Genomic DNA, 23,033 nt, shown 5'->3' with positions numbered 1-23,033 from the left:
CCCAGACCAAGTGCCACTTGCCTTTTAGGTTAGAAACCTTCCCAAATGAGAGACCACACTCCCTGCAGGCCCTTCTGCAGTTCCCATGGAGTGGGACCCATTCTAGCTCTGTCCCATCCCAAGAGGACAGAAGAGCTGGTCCAAAGCGCATGTGTAGGAGCCAGAGGTTTACGAGAAGCAGTGTCCTGTGTTACAGAGGGAGCAGCTCTATGGCTGTTGTGCTGCTCGTATGTATTTCTACAAGTGCTTTGGAGCTGTGGCTAAAAGTGCTTTAGAAAAGGGAGTTAATGGCTTATGTATTTTAAACTCAGTTGACCATTTTTTAGCTGGGTTCATATACACAAGGGCTTCACTGACACAAAGGAGGGCACAGGTACTTACGAAGCTTTCTTTCATCTCTTCTTTCACCAAAATCATCCTAATAAAAGATGCTGGTTTTCCCTATGACTCCCATGGCAACAATACCGTACGTAACTAGGCTGACGCACACTGGGAGGTATCTATCACAGGTAGAAGTTGTCTGATCTGTATCTCCTGCTTTGTGTTGTGTAATTGGGAAGAGAGGAGCAGGCATGTAAAGGGCTTGATACTCAGTGGCACACCGTGCCTGTGGGCACATACACCATGGCCTTTGCTTATTCCTTCCCTGGAGACCTAAAACTGCTGCCTTTTGCCAGGAACAGAGCCCTTCATTCATGAGAAATGCCCCCAACTAAAAAAGCGGTCTCATACCACAGAAGTACCTTGTGCATCCAGAAGGAAATAAACTCAACGTGTAACCCAGACACAGGCAAATCCCACAGAGGTTTTGGGTTAGCTTCTGTTAATTGTATGCATGGAGAATTTAATCTTTGCTCCTTTCTTCTTTGTTGTTTGCTTTTCTGGATTTTTATTGCAACTTGCTGGGTGAGCCTGCCCAGTGCAGCACTGCGTTGTGCACAGATATTCACAGTGGCTGAAAAGCCAGAGCAGGTCCTAAAAGAGATACAGCCATTAGAGAGGTTGTACCCAAACTCAGGGGCAGGGTAATTGGCAGCAATGTTGTCACCCTAAAATGGCTCCTCTCTTTTTGGGACTGTAGTTGCAATCCCACAGTTGTGGCTGTGGCTGTCAGTGTAGAGACCCATAAGGCACTTAGGAACTTGTGTACTGTGCTGTGCCACATCATAAGATGGAGATTTAATTACTGTAGAAGGGTGCTTAAATTAAGAGGAAGAGTTTGAGGCACTGCGTTTCCTTAATGGTGATCATTCACTGCCTGTCACCTTTCAGTTGTCTGGAGAAGGGAGAGAGATGTGTGACAAATTAAAGCAGTAAAGAAAATCCTGTGTTATATGTGATAATAAAACGTATGCCCACATATTGAAATTCTTTTGTGAAAGGCTGTCTTTAGGAGCGAGGGGCAGTATGGAGCCCAGAGTGGTGGTACACACAGTGCCAGTGTCAGTGGAGGCAGTGCTGTGGAATAAACACATGATTAAAGAGGAGCTGATTATGTTGAGAGATCCTGATGGCCCAAGCTGAACTGAATTAATGGTGGTTTTCTTTTTATTTCCCTTTTCTCTCCTCCTCAGGTGGAAGAAAGCTACTCCACCGGCAGTCCTTCCAAAGGGCTTTTCTCCAAAGGGCTCCAGAACCGACCTTCCAGCCCCGTTTCTGCCCCTGTGAGATCCAAACATAGCCCTGGCTCACCCAAAACAGTGTTCCCCTTCCCCTACCAGGAGTCTCCCCCACGCTCCCCACGCCGAATGAGCTTCAGTGGGATCTTCAGGTCCTCCTCCAAAGAGTCCTCCCCCAATTCTAACCCGTCTACCTCGCCTGGGGGCATCAAGTTTTTCTCCAGATCAAGAAAAAGTAAGAAATTGCTCATGTTATTTCAGGAAGATACACAGTACCTCTGGGCTTGGCCCATGCTTTACCTGCGGTAGTGAAGTAAGTGCAGATGAGGCATGTGCTAATTTTTCATTATCGCTTTCATTGACCATGTGTTTTGGGTTTCTGACATGCTGTCCGTTAGGGTATGGCCTCTGCAGTGCCATGGACACCTACACAGTGCTGAGGAGGGGAATCATGCTTCAAAGCTTTGCTTAGGATTCCTGCATCCGCCTGAGTGGGAGTTTTCTGGGTGATTTCACTGAGGCTGGTTGGATGTCAGCACTGGGGCTCGACAGCTGGAGATGTTCATGGGGTTTGCAGTGAAGGTGGGCGCAGAAAGAACATCATCTGAGCAGCTAACAGAGACTTGCCTCTGTAGGCTCCATGGAGAATTTATGTTCTTCTTTTAAGTAATATTTCTCTGCCCTGCTGTAGGAGGGGAAAGAGACCTTTACTGCATAGAAGTGAATGACACACGTTTCCAATCAAATGACCATTAAGGGAGTGTTTGAGCTCCTCTGCCAGAACATGAAAGGCATCATAGACCTGTATGATTCGGAGCACTTGCCTGTTTTATATCGAGCACAAATTGTACCTCTTCAGCAGCCCGTGGGCTAATGCACCATTAGGGCTCAGAAATGAGCTGACTAAGAACAGGCTTCAGTTTTAAAACTTTGTTGCTGAATAAATGTTCCCATTGCTGGTCTATAAGCCCAACCTGGTCTACCCAAGGGGTTAGTGGCTATACGAAAGGAATAGAGTTACAGGGGAAAGAGGGGACTATCTTACCACTGAGGGTGCTGGATTGTCAGATCATAGTATGTTTTCCTTCTGTGAACAGAAGAAATAACTCGGTGATAAATTGTTGGCAAACTTTCTGTTTGTGTAGGTAGAGAATTAGCGATGTGTATACCTACGATTGACTGTTTCCTGCAACATACTGATAGCTTTCAGCGACTTTAAATAGTAGAGAGGGGCCTTCTTGTTTTTCTTCATCAGAATATACCCTAAAAGCTTTCATTTTAATCAGAACAAGTAATTTCTTAGTGACTTTTGTGCACAAGATCATAGCTAGGCAAAGCATATAGGATTTTTTCTTTATGTTTACGGGAAGTTCTGCTGCAGCTTAATTGAAATGGCATCTTTCCCAGTCCTTGCCTCTCTCTAAAACACCTTCAAGAGACTGAAAGTAGCAGCCAGTGTTTCTGAAGGACTCCAAGTAGACTCCAAGCGTAATTTCTGTTCAAGAGATTTGTTCTTCTCTGCTTGAAGTTCAAGTATGCTTTTATGCTCTTTCTCAAGCCTCAAGATAATTACAGTCCATTTAGGCTCTTCTTGCTAGTTCACATATATTTAAATACTGTATGCAATATGCCACTGATTGAGCACGCAGAGAGGGGCTGGTTGCTGCAGGAGTAACAGCAATGTACACTGCACAGCAAAGCCATCTTGTGACTTTTCACTCAATTTATCCAAGTGAACGGCACAGTTTTAGTCCTGGCTACGTACAACAGAATATTAAATAAATGAATCTTCCAGTGATCAGCAGAATCCTTTGGATAAGGTCACATCACTGTCACAGGAACAGGCTTGGCATGAGGCCATGCTATATTTGAGCTAACAGAGGATACCCATGACCCTGCTGCTCCAGAGAAGGTTGCAGGAATTGTGCTGTATGTGAATGTTTGTGCTCTTTTGCTCTTAAGGCAGGAGGGACAGTCTTTTGGGAGAGGTGTGATGATTAAAACTGGTGTTTAAACTGATAACTCTTCCCATTTTGCAGCTTTCTGCAAAACAAAATCTTTCTTACCATGTGCTTTCATACGGTTTAGCTCTCTTAAGGAGAGACTAATGCACATGCAGAGCCTTTACTAGCATATTAAAGTAGATTTTATTCAGTGTGCTGAACGGGGGTTGGTAATGAATTACACTCTTAGGATTTACTATATTTAATTAAATTTTAGTAACTTTTATGTAACAAAACTTTCAGGACTTCAGGAAATGTATTGGTTAGCATTTCTGTTGTGATACATAGTTTTTCAGAGGGAAAGCTTTTGCATTTTGCTACTTTGCGGATAAAGAATAACCCCATGTATTGTAAAATGCTAAATTAATTGGTTATACCCCACTCACAACAAAGCCTCTGTGGCTTGAATAGCATTTCCTGAGTACCAAGACTTCTCAGACACTCCTCAGAGCAGATAATCTCATACCTGTGCAAATACAGGCTGGCAGAGACCGGGTTGAGAGCAGCCCTGAGGAGAAGGACTTGTGGGTGTTGGCTGCTGAGAGGCTCAACATGAGTGCTCAAAGCCCAGAAACCAACAGGGTTGGTTCTGCAGCAGCAGCACTGTGATCAGCAGGTCAAGGGAGGGGATTCTCCTCCTTTACTCTGCTCTCATGAGATCCCACCTTCAGGACTGTGTTCAGCTCTGGGGCCTCCAGCATAAGGAGGACATGAACCTGTTGGAGCAAGCCCAAGGGAGGGCCGCAAAGATGTCTTTAAACTGAAGATGGCTTTGAACTGAAAGAATGCAGATTTAGATTAGATATAAGGAAGAAATTCTTTACTGTGAGAGTGATGAGACACTGGAACAGGTTGCACTGAGAACCTGTGGCTGCCCTATCCCTGGCAGTGTTCAAGGCCAGGTTGGATGGGGCTTGGAGCAATCTGTGGAAGGTGTGCCTGCCCATGGCAGGGGGTTCAAACTAGGTGATCTTCAATGTCCCTTCCAACCCAGACCCTTCTGTGATTCTGTGATATGCTGTGCTGAAGAGCTGTGAGGAGAGCTAAATGTTCACATGGATCCATGTTTCTGAAGGTGCATAAATGCTTCACTGCTCAAAACTGTCACAGCCTATGTGATTAAAATCCCATTCTCTCAAGCAGCTTGGGATGCCTATGCTTAAAGTGAATGAGACTTAGATTACTTTATCTGAACTGACTGTGTGCATTAAAATCAGATGGACTTGTCATGTTTGCTTGCCTTTACAGCCCGGCTGGTGCTCTATTAATGGTGTTGAAATGAAAATTAACTCTGGGCTGGGCTGCATTAGGAGGAGAATCACCAGAAGGTCAAGCAAAGTCATCCTCCCCTTCTGCTCAGCACCGGTGAGACACATCTGCAGTGCTGGGTCTGAATCTGGGCTCCTTAGTGGAATACAGGCAGGGGCATATTGGTTTCAGCAAAGGGCCACTGTGATGGTCAGGGACTGGGGTGCATGATGTAGGAGGAAGAAGAAGAACTTTTTGCTGTCTTCAATTACCTACCGGGGTAATGGAGAAGGCAATGCCGGGCATCTCAGGGATGCCCATCAAAAGGGCAGGAGGCAGAGAGGGAAGCTCCAGGCAGGTGTAAGAAAAGTGTCCTTGATAGCAGTGATACAGTTTTGGAACAGGGGTCCGGAGGGGCTGTGAAATTGCTGCCCTTGCAAATTTCAGTAAGTCTGCTGGACAAGGCTGTGAGCACCCCAGTTTAAAACCGAAGCCCCGCTTTGAGCAGGGGTTGGATCAGAGACCTCCAGAGGTCCCTCCCAGCTGCAGCTCTCCTGGGAAACTGCACTGGAGCCTTCCCTTTGGGTTTGTAGCAAATCTGTGTTTTATCCAGGCAACCTGTAATTAAAAAAAAAAAAAAAAAAAAAAAGGAAAATAGAAAAAAAAAAAGGACCATGTTAGAGTTCACAGGGGTTTGGGGTTTTTTTGCCCCCCGCTTTTTATGAAATGAGCCTGTGCTGCACTCCTTTCCCTATCATCATGGAGCAGTATGTGGTGGAAGTATATGCAGTCTTTGTTTTAAATGACATACCCATCTTCCCTCCACTTCCTCCTCCTACGCATTGTTCAAAACACAAACTAACCTGTTACTCTGCATATTCCTTGTTTTGCTTGGAAGCAACTTCTTCCTCGCTTGTTTTCCTTTTAAAGGCTATGTGTGTGCTTTCTTTCCCATGTAGTTGCTCTTTTCCCACCGAGGTTATTTTGCCTTTTGAATATATGCAGTTTAGGAAGGGCATTAATGGTTAGGGTAGGGCAATACTAATACAGAAAGTGATTTGCAGACATGAGGCTTAAAACATTTTCCACTTAAGGGTGGGAGTTTAAAGCTGTTGCTCATCTTTAATACTGCATCACTCAATTTGGCAATAGCCAAAAGCTCATCTTTGTGTCTTTTCCCTTTTGTTACCCCAGTTCAGCAGCTGGTCATAACCTCAGTGCTCTGATCTGACAAGAGATTGCCTTTAAAGGAAAAACACCTTCCCACAACATGTACTTGGCTGCCAGCCACTTCAGGTATTTTGTAAGTACAGCTTCAAGACAGTAAACTGCTGGTTGCGGCTTCATGTCCACATCTCGTTGTTGAGAAGGCAACATATCCACCTCAGGACCCCCTGGAAGAGGTTCTGTGGGGACCTTTTGGGGTGAGGTTTGGGCTTTGCCACTGATGCAGCCCCTTTGGTTCAGGAAGTTCACCGCAGAAAAATCCAAGACAGCTCTTTGCATGCTGGGTTTCTGTACAAGTGCTTTGAAATGTAATTCTTGGCTTTTTAATTTCTTTTATGTCTGAGAATTTCTTTGCAACAGCACTAAGAGGCCGACAACTGAAAACTGAGTATGGATTTGGGAGGAATTAAGCTTGGCTTTGAGGTGATGCAGATGGCTTGCTAGTGCTGTTCCCCCACACAATGAATCTTGGTAGATGCAGTCCCACCTGGTGCTGCCCACCTTCCCCTTTCCAAAGCCAGGCACCTTCTACAAGTGGAGACTTGGCTCTGTGAGATGTCAAGCTCAGTACTTGGGTTTTACCCATCAGTGTGGGCATGTGAGCAGCCATGGAACATCGAGCAATTACATTTTAATTGGATATGAAACAAATGAGTGAATTGGAGTTACCTGTAGCTACCAAGAGGCTTCTACAGAGCTGACACTGATTTCCTACATATTTTTTCAGGGACAACAGGAATGAAGGATGAGTGAAGAGGTGCAACTTGAAGTTTGAGGTGCTGTGAAAAGTGACTACAAACTTGCTATTGTGGAACTCCTTCCTAAGTTGTCTTAGGTTTGCTCAAAACTGCATGAACTGCTGTCATGAGGAACAACTTGGGACCTGGTGCTCCAAGATGTTATTGAGTCTTGGCTGCGTTGGGAGTGCATTTCTCGTGTGTGCCAGTTTGCATTAGCAGGTATGATGCCAAAACAAAGAAGTGGCACAAACTTACTCTCAGTAAAGCAAACTGAGGTGATCCAGAGTAAACACAGGAGGACAACCTCCACTAGGGGAAAACACAATTCAGATTACACTTTTCTTGCATAAGATGTTGCTTCAGAGCCAATACATCTACAAATAAATGAGGAGAGCTTTATTTTACTGAGTGGGAATTAGAGAGCTACCCCTGCAGATAGACTAAAATCAAGTACCCTGAATATTTTATTTGCAGTAGGTGTTTGTATGCAATTTAAACCATTAAAAGGTATTTTTTTCCATGGGGCTGAATGCCCCATCTGAAGGATAGGAGAGCATTTTCCAGTCCTGCCTCCCCTTTCAAACCCATCAGTTCGAGTAACAGCAGTTCTCATGACATATTGATCGTGCTGCCAGTTTTAACAGCAAAGGGAATCAATTGAAAGGTTTCCATTGACTTTAAAGCTTTGGCTGTGGTGGATGGGATTGAAAGATAAATTTAGCTCAGAATTGAAAGTTGTCTACAGATCTTTGAACTGAAAATTACGCAGTTTTCAACCACCTTGAAGCTGGTGGTCAGGTTTGAATCAGTGAATTTGCACTGTATTTGAGGAAGGAAATGTTTTTCAATATAAAGTTTTAATTTTCTGTCTTTCTGTAGTAAATTTTCTCCTTATGAAGTTTAATGCTATTAACTAAATTATTAGACCACCAGGATTCATAAGGAGGGCTTCTGGTGCTCTAATAATAAAGGCCCAGATAGTTGGGGTTTTTTTCCTCAAACTGCGAGATGCAATGCAGAATGCTTGTCATATATTTTACACACCGTAATAGTTTATTTTCTTGGAGAAAGAACAACTTGTGGTTAGACTGTGCTCTCTGTAAGAAAAGCTTATGACTGTACTAACTTCTACCCATAGATGGAGCAAGCAGCTCTCTATTTGCAATAGCCCAGGAAAGAAAAGGGGAAAACCCCACGTTCAGCTCCACTCCTTTGAAGGCCTCCCGGCTGTGCTAAAGCTTCGCTTCAAGCTTTAATTTGTTTCCTCCCTGGATTTTACTCCATATCCATGACATATAGGTAACAAGTTACAGTGAAGTGGAGTTTATTCCAAGGCAGGCTCTTGTGGAGGGTTGGCATCCAGACACAGGCATTTCACGGACCATTGACTCAAGCTATTTCCCACCGTTATTCTTTAGGAATACCTTCCTGTGACACTCGGTATGGGATGTCCTCCTTCATGCCAGCTGATGGAGTCTGCATTTGGATTTTTCTTTGCTAAATTGATACATTCATCCCATAATCTTGGGCCCTCCCTGCCTTCAGACAACATTTGTAAAGAACCATCGATTATAACCTGCATCGAGATGCTGAATAGCTAAGGCCACTTCCATCTTCACTTTTCCAGCCCTGTTCACAGTCGCCCTGCCTTCTGAACTGGCAGGTGGGTGGGATACCAGAGGGAAAGTACATGAGACAGCTTTGATTTCTGGCTGCGACTACCCTCGCCATGCAGGATGGAGGGAACAGGTTGGGGAAGGCTGGGGCTGCTTGGTCCTAGTTCACCTTGGGAGGGGGTGGTGTAGACTCTTCCACCATTATCCCCTAAAACCCAGGAAAGGAGCAGAGCTGTTTGTCTTCCTTTATTTTCCAGTGCTGCTGTGCAAAAATATCTCATCATCATTTTTCAAGCATGCTTTGCCTGCAGAGGCAGACAGGGACCGTCACTTTTCATTTTGGTCTCGTCTACACTAGAGAAATGACTTTTTGCAGACAACATGTGTCAGCACTGCTGCAACAGAGCTGGTACCACACTCAGCTTTACATGGCCAAAGACCAGCCTCATTCAGCACTGTTTCTTCAGCCAGTAACTGACATCTGCTGTCAGCAATAGATGATTTTTCTGGTTAAAATGTGGCTGTGGTGATTGGTCTTAATTTATTTGGAGTATCTTTCAATGTGCTTCCCTTTTCAGCTTAGTCTCTTATGACCATGAAGTGGAGTACATCCAGTATGCTTGTATATTCTTTACCACTCTTTCTAGACAAGAAGGACTTTTTAGCCTATCTTCAAATTACTAATGATTTAGATACAATAATGCAAGGCATGCTTCTAACTTTCATCTGTAGGGTATGGTACAGACCAGCAACCAGATGCATTCCTATCTTTTATCTCTTTCTTGGGGTTTAAACTATGGAACATACCATAAGAGATCAGACTTTTAAATATCAACCAAGTTAGCATTTCTTGTGATGTATAGACAAGACCTTAGTTTTATATTTGCTCTTTTAGTGACTGCTGCTAGCATGCAGAGGAAATAGAAGCTACGATTTGAACATCTCTAAAGGCTGATGAACCCCGGTGGCATTTCACTGCTGGTCGTCTTGGTGTCCTTTGGTAAGAGAGGTCTGCAGAGGAGTGCTCATGTACATGTGACTTTGTTCCCTCACAAGTAGAAATGTAAGCAACAGTAAAGCTGAAGAGAGAGTTTTAAACAATCTAGCTGGCTAATCACAGAAGATCATTTGGAAATAACTTGTAGGGGATTTTTTTTGTGATTATGGGTTGGTTTGGTTATAAATGCTGGAGAAATCCCTTTTATTTTAGTGGGTTTCTTCACACATCTAATGTTAAGTACATTGTTTTATCTGAATCTTAGTAAATGTTTGTCACAATCCCATTGAAAATGCATTGTGCATCCCAGCTCTTTTGATATGTGGTTAGAGTCTGAAGTATTATTAATCACTTAAGGTATCAGATCCAAGCTTTACAGATATCATGGGTACTCGGCTTCTTTAGATAGAGTCCATGGAAAAATGGGCTGAATAAATATGATAAATGTTAAACAAATCACTATGCTGGTCTGGAAAAATATGGAATGAAAGATCACAAGGCAGAAAAAAATGCATGGTTTGTGGAATATAGTATGTGTAGCAGAGCGCATTTTTAACTCCCAGGCTCAGTCTGGCGGCCTCTGGTTTGTATGTAGACCTTGTTGGATCTGTGTGAGTTTTGGGCTAGATGAAAACACTGACTTTGAGAAGAAAATAAAAGCCATAATAATGATAGCATATGACAGTGCATTGTGAGAGTCAATAGGGTGAGGCATTGATCACTCTTGTGTCTCAGTTCATGGCTTTGTGGAAATGAACCTTTGCTTTATGCAACCTTTGTGGCTGTGAAAGCATCTTGATGGAGAGGCCTGGCGATAACCAGTGATTAGTCTGAGAGGGTTTTAAAGACTTCACACAGACTCTGCTACTTGCCTGCATGGTTTACTAGATTTGTTCCCTGTTTTCAATTTGTATTTTGTTTTCCTGTTGGCCATAAGCACAACTGAAGATAATAATCCCGTTTGTATGGGAAGAAAGCATGGGCAGACACCACAGCCTCGCAGCTAAGCTGGTTGGTATAAACCATCTCATGAGTTGTCAGTGTCTGTCTTAGCACCACATCACTGGCAGAGTCGTGAGTGGGCAAGGAGAGCCTGTAGCGTCCGTTTTGATTTGATCAGGGGTTAGAGCACCTTATAAGCAGCTTGTAAACAGCAGCAGTGATCATCCAACTACAGAGTCATTGTTGTGGATTGTTTCAGGGTTGGTTTTGGGTTTTTTTAGTATTACTATTTTTCTTCTCTACAGGCTTCCTGCTATGCCCTTTTCTGTTGCAGTTTACCCAGTATTTGAAGATTCTTCTTTAAGTATTTATTGTCTTACATTATGGAAAATATTAATACGTGTGCACTTGATACGCAAAATAAGTACTCAGAGTCTTTGATGATCAACCATCAAAACACCTCAATTTCTTAGCTTTTTTTGAAGCTTGGTTTAGTGTTTCTGTAAACACGCTTTATTGGTAGGCCACTGCAGCAGTTTGCAATGGGGTTTCTTCATACTTAGCTTCTTGCAATATCGCCTGCTGCTTACAGCTTTCAGAGCCCGAAATGTAAGTGCAGCCTTGAAAGCCCCATGTAGTTGTGTGATACAGGACCGCAGTGATGAGTACCTGTGGGTAGCTATGCCAGATAGTGGCACAATGTGTAAGCCCAAACTGCATCTCCCTGGGAGCTCCTATATGATTGTGAAACATAGGTGCCCTCCTGTGGGCATCCCAGTGCTTCTCCTTGCTGTATGGAGATGCTAGGATTGCCTTGCTTGCCTGGAGGTGGTTTGGCTTAGGTTTTGAGCAGGATGCTAAGGACCTTTTATTATGCTTCCCCTTTTTTTTTTTCTTCTAAATCTATTCAAAATAGCAGGGTCTAAAAGCATGCCTCCCTCCAATATGTGTAATGGCAATGATTTCAGCAGTTGTTCAGGAAAACAGCTTCTCATCCCAGGAGGGTTTGCCATTGCCCTCGGGTCAGGATATGGCCCTCAGTATCAAGATAGACATTTAGTGTCATTGACAAATGCATGGACCCTAATGCAATTCACTTTTTGGCTAGCGAAGGCATGCGAAGGTAAGCCGTTAATCACATATTCTTCAGCAAACACTGTTATTTGGGAATTCAGAGTGTATCATTTCAGGGTCACTGTGAACGTATCTGCTTCATTGCCTGCCTGAGCTGGGCAGGTTTGGTGTCAGATTTGTTTGCTTAACCTCAGTGTAAGGTTTCCATAGCTTGTTCACAGTCTGTCCACAGAACCTTTTAATGACGAGAGAACTGTGCTTGGCAACGCAAGCTGTAACTCCAACAGGATGATGCTGTTTGCAGTTATACAGTTGCTTCAATTTCTCTTGCATGCCCATGTACCCCCATAGCTCTGAGCAGCCGGAGGCCAAAACTGGCTTCAGTCCATGCAAAATAAAAATCCACATCTAAATGCTATGAAGGTCAAGACTTTCTGGAGAGAGGGTGGAAGAATTGTGTATGAGCTAATGCTTAATACTGGAACAAGAGTAGCTCCAGGTGGCAAATAGTGCCTGTGTTATTTACCCTGTGTTTAGCATCTCTGTTAAGTGCCTGCCTCCTTCATGTTTGCTAGAGAAAGGGAGAGCTTGGCTATATTAGGTGCACCTTGAAGTATTTCTGAAAGACAAGAAGCACAAACAGCAGCTGAAGTATGTGGCCACGTAATAAAAATGGGCTTTTGGTGTAGGAGCCCTCAGCAAGGCAGCACTGGCCTAAACTTGTCTGGGAGAGCTAACCTCAAAAGTGAATCGACACAAACATTTAGATGAGCAGATAGCTAAGTTTTTTCATCTTTTAGAAGAAAGTATTGCTTCTTTCAGTAAATTGAAAGTAATTAAAGTGTGGCTTCTACCCCTGCAAAGATCCAGTTCTGCTGTGTTATGTGTATTTAAACACATCTGAATTTCTACATCTGGCCGTCTCAGAGTGACAGAGGGGAAGATTTGACCACTCGGCTCTGAATACGGTGGAACAATTTCCAGGCTTGAGTGCCTGAAGTTAATGGTATAAATTCCTGCTGAGACACCTAAGCCAGTTGACTTGAGAAATAAAACAAAATCCTTAATGAAACAGAAAAACCCAAACAAACAAAAAAAGAAATATTTTGGCCAATATCAGCAGTATTTGCTTGTTACCCCTGTGAAGGTGGTGAACAATAACAAGTAGTTTCCTACCTGGGGTTCTAAGTTTCACTGTGTTGGGTTTTCAAAGCAAGAGGAAAGGCCTTACTTCAAATGCAGTCAAAGGCTTTCGCATTGACAGAAGCCTAATTACGACCCTTCCCTCCTCAAAAACATTAATAGTGAGTAATGAGGATTATTGTGGATCTGACATCTTACATGTTCGCTGGCATTCACGGAAATCTTTAAAGCAAATTCTGGGGATTAGCACAGACCAGTTTGTACAGCTGTCTAGATTTCATTGGATCACAAGCCCAGTCTGCAGGAAAATACGTGGTTTATCAGCAAATTCTTACTGGTGGTAAGGGAAGACAGGCAGGGAAAGATGTTCTGAATTTAGAGAAGTGGTCAGTGGCTATGGGGTAATAGGTGTGGGCTTTGCTGTAGTAGTTAGGAACATCTTGTAGTAGTTAAGAACATCTCCCTGGTTTTCATGGTTGTAGAAACAAAGATCAAAAAGGAAAATGAGGTTTCTCTTTTTTCTTAATTACGTTAAGGTATTTAGTTAATGGCCATTGCTTTGGTATTCTTTTGTGATGGGCCATGATTCCTTCAAGTTTGCTTCACCAAAGTGGACTTGTGCTCTGGTATTATCCAGACCATTGGGGTGAAGAATGTGTAAAAAACGTTACAGTATGAAAATGCAAAACCAAAAATAAGCATGTCTTATTTCTGCATGTTATATGGAACATATTCATGTAACAGTAGCACACATAGAGTCGTAGAATGAACTAGGCTGGAAAAGATCTTTCAGATCATCAAGTCCAACCATTACCCCAGGGCTGCCAAGAACACCACTAAACCATGTCACTAAGGCCCTCATCTACAGAGTTTTCAAGCGCTTCCAAAGGTGGGAAGGTGGGGAAAAAGGTGACGTGGAGCTTCTGTGCAAGGGAGATGTCCTCAGGGAGGTTTCTGCCCATGGTGATGTTTCACTTTTTCCTTTAACTGCAGAGTTTAGGTTTGATGAAGGGAGGTAAAATCTCAGGTATTTTTTCACATGAATAAACCCCGGTGGAGACTCAAGGATGGTGGCTACTTTGGGATTGTCCCCAACCTCAGAGGATGGTGCTGGAGAATCATATGGCCATTACAGAGGGTGAAACTGGGGCAAGGCACCTTGTTACATGTGGCTGTGGCAAGGGCTGGAGAAGCTCTGGGTGGTTGCAGCCATCTCAGTGACCCAGGAGAGCTTGGGATGCACAAGTTAGAGGAGGAGAGGGGGGAAATCCTTGGGAAACTGGCCTTAGGTCAGCTTTTGTTCCAACTGCAGTTTCTTGGCATGGGTTTTGTTATTAAAGACATGTCACTGCAATTAAATCACATTAAAGTCAAACAAGCTGCTGATGAGCACCGCTCAGAAGTCATGCTGCTGTTAAACCGATCCGTCATTTTGGGTTGATCAGCATCTGGAGCTTTGTTTGGAATAGCTGAAAGCCTACATCACCTTTCCATTTGGAAAAATGGTATACGAAGAGAATGAACATTGTCAGTGGAGGAGCTTACAAAGCAGACAGCTGTGCTGCAGAATGAGAAACTTAAACCTACTGCAACTGCTTCCCTGGGGAGCCCAGATACAAACATAGAGTGGGAATGTCTATGGAGCACCTACCTGCACCACCTGTGCCATACGTTTAACCATAGTTTGGCTCTAGTTTAGCTGAGAGAGCCAAGAGAGGGTCCAGCTGTCCTGGGCTGAAGATCTCATCTATCCTTGGAAAAGAAATGTGGATCCACACCTTCTTTTTCACTCCTTTATTGCATTTTGTATTTAAGAAGAGGTGTGCAGCTGGAAGGAGGTTTTTCTCACACACTTGTGGGTCTTCACTGTGAGTGTCCTGGCACTGCCTCCATGCACCGGCTTTTGAATCTTCAAACCATCCAAGTGCTCTTACAGTTCCCAGCCACGAGAGGCTCAGTGAGGGCAACAGCAAAAGGCATCGCTATAAAATGAGCCTGTTGAGTTGTCTTCACCTTTCGTGTCCATTCCAGTTTTAAAGTTGAAAATAAAAGAGATGGTATTTTTAAGGGCTTGTTTCTGCTTCAAGCTTTCCGTCTGTTTTTTCACAGCATCAGTAATTTTTCCATGTAAATCTTTTACCAGTGGTTAAATTGCAGCACTGCGAGTGCTATGACAGAAAGGTGTCTTCTCCATGCAGAGCTCTTGAAGCCAGCACAGTGTCCAAAATCTCATGTCTGCTACTGCTGAGTTCATAGAACCATAGAATCAGATCAGTTGGAAAAGACCTTTAAGATCAACTCCAACTTTTACCACAGGGATGCCAAGACCGTAACTGAAGTGTGTCACTAGGGGCCTCCTATGTATGTTTTATGAACACTTCCAGGGACAGTTATTCCACCACTTCCCTGAGGAGTCTGTGATGAAAGGGAAAACAGAATTACATTGTGTAGATGAACTTAACATGTTCACTTCTTTGTGGCTGGAATCAGTTGGAAGGAGCTACGAGGTTATGGTACATGTTCTTGTTGCGTTCAAGTTTTATTTACTCTCTTGAAGTGATGCTATCATGATGTTTATTGATGATACATGGATTTTACTTTTTTGGAGAAGCAATTGCAAGGAGCAGGAGAGTATGCCCCTTGCTTCCTTCAGTATGGCTAAACCAAGTCATTCCCCTGGGGAGAAGGGCACTGATGTCTGGGATGGGATTGTTGAAAGAGAGAGTTGGCTGTTTGCCTATTTAAAGCCTGTGACATTAGTAAGTAAATGAAACAAGTGACACTAAAGAAAGTATCTGAACAGCACGTCATTTCCTTTGGAAAATAACCCCACACGGTGCTGAAATCTGCTGCTGTGGGGCACCAGCATAACTGTGCATCGTTCCTCGCTTAGGAACCGTGTCAAGGACCAGTCTGGAAAAATGATCTGCAGTGGACTTACTTTTGACTTCTTTGTCATCCAGCTGCCAGGAAGAGTTCAGTGCTGGATTTTTTATATGCACTTTGGTCCTGTTTCCGTTTCTGCCTCAAGCTCTCTCTCAAGTCCTTCCAGATTCTTGACCATAAAAGATAATACAACACTACAGCCCTTCATTAAATGGCATCCAGAACTGTTTCTTCAAACACTAAGGCCTGATTAGACTGGGAGCAGGACAGCAATAAGGGGAAAGACTTGGGAAATTTGCTTCCCTTTGGAGTAGCTGGATTTTTGCCATCAGTGAAAACCTGGAATGCACCCACTCTAACAGAAGCTTAGCAGGTACTCAATAATGCTCTTTTTTTTGCCAGGACTCCTTGGATACCCAGCAGTAATGATTTACTGTAAGCACTCCCTGAAAAGCAATGGTAAATCTTGCTGCCTTCTGCTTTGGAAGTCATGGAGAGACAGCTGAGCAAACCTCAGCAGTGGCAAATGCAAAACATAAAATACTGTCATTGGGCCATGGTAAAGAAGGAGCCAAGTCTTAATCACATAAACAGATTCTCATATACTTTCCCCATGCTGTTTTATAAAGTGCTTATATAACTGAAAAGATTAACCTTGGAGGAAGGCAGCTAGAAAAAACGTCTTTACAGCTTCTTATTTACGGTTTACTATGGTCGACGAATTAGTTTGCATTTTACAAAGCCGAAAAGTGGGGGAGGAGAGAGGAGGAGGGGTGTGAATAAGGGGAGATGCTTGCACGGCTCTCAGAATATTAAAGAAAAACTAAAATCCAGAGGAGTTATCGCTGTCAAATGCAGACACGCAGGCAAATCCTATACTGGAGCAGCCCTCGGTATCCAGGCAACGTCAACACTTTTTGCTAAGCTACTGCCAGCGCTGCTGACAGCTTTTGCCACTTTATGGTCACAGCAGAAAAAGAAAATGCCTGACATCACTGACATTCTTAGGAATTAGTTTCTTCTCCGTCCAGCAGATGCAAAGCTCAGCAACACACAGCACATGCACATCGTGCAAACATTCAGAGGGAAAAAGCCTTTGATGGCGAGGAAGGTGTGGGGTTCCTCATTTCCCTCTCAACCTGGCACTTCATCTTCCCAGAGTCTCTTACCCTTTCTCCCTTGGACACTTGGATACTTACTGTGCATAAGCGAATGTATCACGTTTGATTAAGCCATTTACAAGCAACTTCTGTCACTGCATTATAGGTTGCAGAGTTAGTGGAGCCCTTTGCTGTGCTAAGAGAGCCTCCACCTCTTCTTTCCTAGTTCTTTTTGCATGCTGCAATGCTCAAGTGCCTAAATAAGATAGGAACTTATTTAACATGCTAATAATGTTAACATATGAGGGGAAGAAACCCTTGCATTTGCAGTCTTACAGCGGTAAGCTGGGACTGATGGGCGCAGAATACGTACAGTCCAATGGGCTTAGTGCTGCAAGGCTGTAGGGCCTGTGCTGTGGAGCAGGTAAATAAAGGACACTGGTTTGCTGTGTTCATTTACTGAAATGAAAGTCCTTTTGTGCTGGAAGTGTTAATACAGCAAAGCTAAACCTTTTCTTGGAGCTGAGAAGTTAAAACTGTGTTGAGGAGCCAGACTCATCCTTTGCTGTGGATCAACACAGGGATCACTGCACACTTTCCAGGCACAGCTGCATGTTTTGTGCTCTTGGAGCAAAAACAAAGCTGTCTTTCACCTTGGGAAGTGCCTTGTGACAGTGACCAAGAAAAGGTCAGTAAGACACACGGAGCTTCCTAAGTGTTAAGGCCAAGTAATGCAAAACCCAGTGAAACTTGTTGCTGAACTTGAAGATGTTTAACTTGCTGCTCACTAAGTAGATAACTGTATTATGAGCAGGTGTGTGGGGAGCTGCTAAGCTGCAGAAAGTCATTTGGGCTCTGCTGGTGCCCTACGCCTTCCCTCCCTTGAGGGATTTGTGCAGGCTGTGAAAGGGTACAAACCGGGGCAGGAGGATCCCCCTCTGCTCTTGGCTCCCCCCAGGCTTTGTGTGTGACCCTGAGTGTATCTCCTCTGGGTTTTGGTGAAGTTTCATTAATTGCTGTAGCCTAAGAGTGTTAGTTTTGTAGTAGGTAACAGTAAATAGGGTGGGCTGAAAGGTGAAGGGGGAATTTGGAGGGACTGATTTAGGTTGGTGATGCTGAGGGCTGTTACTCAAAGCAAAGACCAGCAGGACCTTCCTTGTCAATGCTCTGCTTGATGCAGAAGCCTGTGTTATGTCTTTTAACGTGCAGAAACAAAACCCCAAACACTCATATTAATATAAAGACTTCTTTGAGAAGCTCAGTTTTTCTGGCAATGAGCCTGGCTTTTGCTACTAAGGAAGGTCGGAGTTTTGTCTCTTGGACTAAGAGTTGATGCTCTCCACCCTGTGCTTGCATTGCCCCACTCCAAGCAATTCCTGAAGACACGGGGATTTTGCTGCTTGCCTTTGAACACATGGGCTTGTAATGGATATAGGCAGCAAATAAGTGTGAAGGAAAGCCAGGAACCTGTGGTCACCATGAATACCTACTTCGTCTGCTGTAGGTCTTTGTTTTCTGTAAGATTTTTAATTACCTTTCTAGTTAATAGGGATAGAAAAAGGATTAGTCTAAGCATGAGATTCTTACAGTGCAGTAACACACAGCATCTGCAGACAGCTTTTCACCTGAAGCTCTCACAGAGATGATGTGAGTTATCCCTGGGTGTGCAATTGTCCAGTAGCAGAGCTGAGAATAACCCCTAAGTCTATTAATGCCATACTGGGCTCCATTTCAGTGTTCCTTTCTCTCCTCCTCTACCCTGTAGGTATTTTATTATGACTGGAAACAACCTACCTGTTTTAAGGAGTATGTAGCTTGGAGCAATAATTTCTGTTTGTGTCTACTAGCACAGAAGTTTTAATGATTTTCGCTCCAGTGACATGCTTGCAAATAAGATATCAGACTTGCCAGGCCCTATTGCTAGCTGCCAAGGTGATAACAGAGTGTGGCTTTTCCCCCACAAATGTGTATTATGTACTAACAACAAAAACATTCAGCCTGTAACACTGATAGGTTTTTACAGGCTGTTTGAGCCAACCTTAACTTCAAAAGCCAGAATTGCACCAGGCTGCATGATGGAAATCTCATAAGGCTGCATTAGAAATGCACCCCTGAAAACAGAGACAGCTGAGTGAAGGCCTAAGGAAGTTAGGATGCTTTTGGGGCAGACCAAGAAATTCAGGAGTTTAGCTTTGTGCTGCTGGATGTGTCAGAGCTCTGTAACCATAACACTGAGTTTCTGCTTTGATTCTTGATGCAGAACTGATTAATGATGTTTGAGCTACTTGGTAGAGTGCTTTCTACTTTAAGCACTGAAGCTACTGCAAGGTGCTGACCTTTGACAAGATTTGAGAATCTGATGGCACTGTACAACAAGTTCTGGTCATCTGTGATGCTAGTTTAGATCATTCTCAAATGACTTTTCAAGGTACAAATCATAGTGCCCATTGCTGAGCTAACTCACCAAGGAAATAGATTTCATGGTTCCAGAAGTCTCTCCTCAATGTGAGGCTTGATGTGTTTTGAGGAAGTGAACAGGAAAGGATGTTGGCTGCAAATTAAGTGCCAGCCTCAGAACTGTGTTCACAGTATCACACAGTATCACAGTATGTTAGAGATTGGAAGGGACCTCAAAAGATCATCTAGTCCAATCCCCCTGCCGGAGCAGGAACACCTAGATAAGGTTACACAGGAACGTGTCCAGGCGGGTCTTGAATGTCTCCAAAGAAGGAGATTCCACAACCTCCCTGGGCAGCCTGTTCCAGTGTTCCGTCACCCTCACCGAGAAGAAGTTTCTTCTCAGGTTTAAGTGGAACCTCTTGTGCTCCAATTTGTACCCATCACCCCTTGTCCTTTCATTGTTTGCCACTGAGAAGAGCCTGGCTCCATCCTCGTGACACTCCCCCTTTATATATTTATATACACTAATAAGTTCACCCCTCAATCTCCTCTTCTCCAAACTATAGAGACCCAGCTCCCTCAGTCTTTCCTCATAAGGGAGATGCTCCACTCCCTTAATCATCTTAGTTGCCCTGCGCTGGACTCTCTCCAGCAGGTCCCTGTCCTTTTTAAACTGAGGGGCCCAGAACTGGACACAATATTCCAGATGAGGTCTCACCAGGGCAGAGTAGAGGGGAAGGAGAACCTCTCTCGACCTACTAACCACCCCCCTTCTAATACACCCCAGGATGCCATTGGCCTTCTTGGCCACAAGGGCACAGTGTCGGCTCATGGTCACCCTGTCGTCCACCAGGACCCCCAGGTCCCTCTCCCCTACACTGCTCTCTAACAGGTCGTTCCCCAGCCTATACTGGAACCTGGGGTTGTTCCTGCCCAGATGCAGGACTCTACACTTTCCCTTGTTATATTTCATCAAGTTATTCCCCGCCCAGCTCTCCAGCCTGTCCAGGTCTCTCTGGATGGCAGCACAGCCTTCTGGCATGTCGGCCACCCCTCCCAGCTTAGTGTCATCAGCAAACTTGCTGATAGTACACTCAATTCCCTCATCTAAATCGTTGATGAATATATTAAATAATACTGGTGTTGAACTGGGATGTGCCTGAGCACTGGTACCTGCCCTCTGGTTCACAAGGGATTCCTAAAACATAAATGACTAAGGAAGTGTTGCACAAGGAGTTGCTGTGATGTCGCCTCTTCCCTGCTCTGTCTCTGGCTTTCAGGCAATCCCCCTGAGGACACAGTTAACAACAGCCTTTTCAGTCTCTTCCTCTTCTGACAACTAGCTGTTGTGGAAAGGTTTCAGTCTGTTTTTGATCCTGCCGGGTATAGCATGTGCAGACTGTCAGGGTTGGCTTTTCCAGGAATATTCTCCTACTGCCTTGTATCTCCCAGGTTTGCCCTTCTTGTCATCTAGACAAAAAGACTCTAAAGGCTTTCTCTAGTTCACTTCCACATTGGTCCCAGCCAACCCTCTGAGATTTTTCACACAATAACAGCTCTGACCTTTACACTTGAATGGGAACTTTCTACCACCCAAGCTGTCCCACACTTCCCTTTGATTCATTCCCATCATCTCCTTGTGGCTCCTGAAGTCACAGCAGATTACCAGCTGGATGCCATGGATGTATTGGATGTTTTTTTCCAAGTTACCAAGTGTCCGCCACTTACATTAATTGGTAGAATCATCAAGATTGATGGGGCTTGGATGGTTTCGAGAGCATTGTATACAGTAAAATAATGGCAGCTTTCCCTTAACATGTCCATTGTCTCCTTTGTCCCGTCTTGTATCCTGCAGATTGCTAAGGTACCTCTGTTACCATCTCAGGAAGCTGCAGGGTCTCTCTTTCACACTCTGCTTTCATCTCTTTTAAAAAGTCAGTAAAGTTCCTTTTGCTATCAAAATCACTATGTTTGATGTGGGTGCAAAAATCTCAACCCCCCACCCCAAACCATCTGCCCCAAAAAGACAACCTGAAAAGAGAAACCAGAATGATTTTGAATGACTTCTCTTCCAGACCTTATGTAAGTGATAATAAATGTCTCCTCCTCTATTACTCTCATCTCGTCTGGCAGATCTCCCATAATCTGGGTGACTAATTCTAGTAATCTCTTTGCAGCTGAGGCATGTGAGACTATCACCTCACGCACACAGTGGTTTAACACAGGGTGAACAATATGTCATGTTCTTGCAAAGGCAGGAGCAGAGCTGTGGAGTCCAACAGATCTCTGCCTTGTTCTGTTCCTCACTGGTATTGACACAGCTGCATAGGGTTTTTTTGGGAAGTCACTTCTACCTGTGCAGAAAAGCTACAAACCATGGTACTTACATCCCTTCAGCTAAAGATGAAAAGGTGCTACATGATATCCAGCTGGAGGTGCTTCCTAAGGTGTTTATCTTGGGAAGTTAACAGAGCTGTTTTGCCAGTTGGTCAATTATGATGAAATTAAAGTATGCAACATACTTGGGTTTATTCCTTTGCTTACAACTAATGATGCTTCAGAAGCATTAATCTGTAGGAAAAGTAGGGGTAGAAAATGATGTTAAATCTTAGGGATTTTTTTATTCAGGGTTGGTATTTTTTTTAATACCTTGTATTGTTTCTTAACCACCAGGTGAAGGTCCCTATTTGCTAGGGGATTGGCTTGAACAAATAGGCCAAAAGAGCTGGCTGCAGTGCAAAAAGGCTGTGCAGCGAGTTGGATTTCAGTGCACTCCCTTTTCGCACATGGTGGATTCCTCCCTTTCTATTATAATCCCCTTTCTGGAGCGATTCTGCTTGTAATGACAATGCAGTATTGGGTGATCCTTTAGGAATTTCCTCTCTTGGCATTATGCCTCTGTTTAGTTCATCAGATTGGGATTCAGTCCTGTGCAATGTCCTTAGTCATTCATGTAAACATACTGTCAGTGGCTATATAAGAAGTATTTAAAGCCCTTCCTGTGGATATCCCTTCTAGTCACTGGGACTTCATGAGCTCCGGGCTTGATTTCAATGAGTAATTCAGCTCACCACTGCTACAAGACCCTGCTTTCACTGTCAACAAAACAATGTTTGCAACAGTTAATGGAAAATGGCCATTCTGTGTAAACACCTGCATTAGATACCCGTAGGTAACCTCAGTGTAGGCCTCATGCTTTCTTGCACCACCACAGCAGCTAAGAGCAGGAGAGGCACACATATGCAAACTCCTTCACTCTTGAGATTAGGGATTCACAGGGAATGGTCCCTTCCTCTGGAAGATGCTGCTCCCTTGCAGCTGAACCAATGAGGTCCCTCTTTCATCACTAAAAAACAGGAGAGTTGTCATGAGGCTGCTGGAGTCAGGAATGAGAAAGGCTTCTCAAGGTTAGCTAAGCATTCAACTTTTCAAGGTGTGTTTCAGTTTTCTCTTCAGTCACCACTTCTGTGTTGACTCACGTGTCTAATAGAATGCTGCTGTCTGCTGTCTCTAATTTTATAACATATATAGCACATATGTCTATTATACGCATTGTGGCACATGAATGGGTCATTTGCGGGATGACCATCAAGCCCAGTACTGTACTATTGGCATTTTTTATTATCCAGCAACACTTATTTTCAACCAAAAATAGCAGATAATAATATTGAGCCAGGAGAAGAGCCTTTTTGGTGTCTTATTTTGTGCTTAAGCAAAATTTTGTGGCATTTGCTGTCAGATCTTTCTGCTTATTAAGGGCAAAAGAGGGATACAGAACTGGAAATTACTTTGAATCATAGAATCATAGAATAGTTAGGGTTGGAAAGGACCTTAACATCATCGAGTTCCAGCCCCCCCACCATGGGAGGGACACCTCACACTAAACCATATCACCCAAGGTCTCGTCCAACCTGGCCTTGAACACTGCCAGGGATGGAGCATTCACAACCTCCCTGGGAAACCTATTCCAATGCCTCACCACCCTAACAGGAAAGAATTTCCTCCTTATATCCAATCTAAACTTCCCCTGTTTAAGTT

General features: G+C 43.9%; 1 protein-coding gene and 1 long non-coding RNA gene across 7 annotated transcripts in view; one reads left to right on the top strand and one right to left on the bottom strand.

The window, feature by feature from the left end:
* The window catches only part of PRKAG2 (protein kinase AMP-activated non-catalytic subunit gamma 2), a 217,887-nt gene that overhangs the window by 74,159 nt on the left and 120,695 nt on the right, over positions 1 to 23,033 (top strand). For 5 of the 6 annotated variants that reach the window (XM_061349017.1, XM_061349035.1, XM_061349044.1 and 2 more), the window contains one exon: positions 1,575 to 1,854. In XM_061349017.1, the coding sequence (XP_061205001.1) occupies positions 1,575 to 1,854 (280 nt within the window). Of the gene's footprint in view, positions 1 to 1,574; positions 1,933 to 23,033 lie in introns of those variants that run through there. The other variant, XM_061349065.1, reaches the window with a different exon arrangement.
* Positions 14,389 to 20,809, bottom strand: LOC133210069 (uncharacterized). Its single transcript, XR_009724850.1, has 2 exons — positions 20,724 to 20,809; positions 14,389 to 15,024 (listed from the first exon to the last, which is right to left on the bottom strand). It is a non-coding gene; the product is annotated as an uncharacterized LOC133210069 (long non-coding RNA).

Source organism: Neopsephotus bourkii, unplaced genomic scaffold (genome assembly GCF_033783945.1).
Source record: "Neopsephotus bourkii isolate Nb327-2 ecotype Australia unplaced genomic scaffold, CSIRO-AGI_Nbou_v1 NB_53, whole genome shotgun sequence".
Classification (NCBI taxonomy): domain Eukaryota; kingdom Metazoa; phylum Chordata; class Aves; order Psittaciformes; family Psittacidae; genus Neopsephotus; species Neopsephotus bourkii.
The sequence above is the reverse complement of the archived record's forward strand: the minus strand, read 5'-3'. Positions and strand labels throughout refer to the sequence as shown.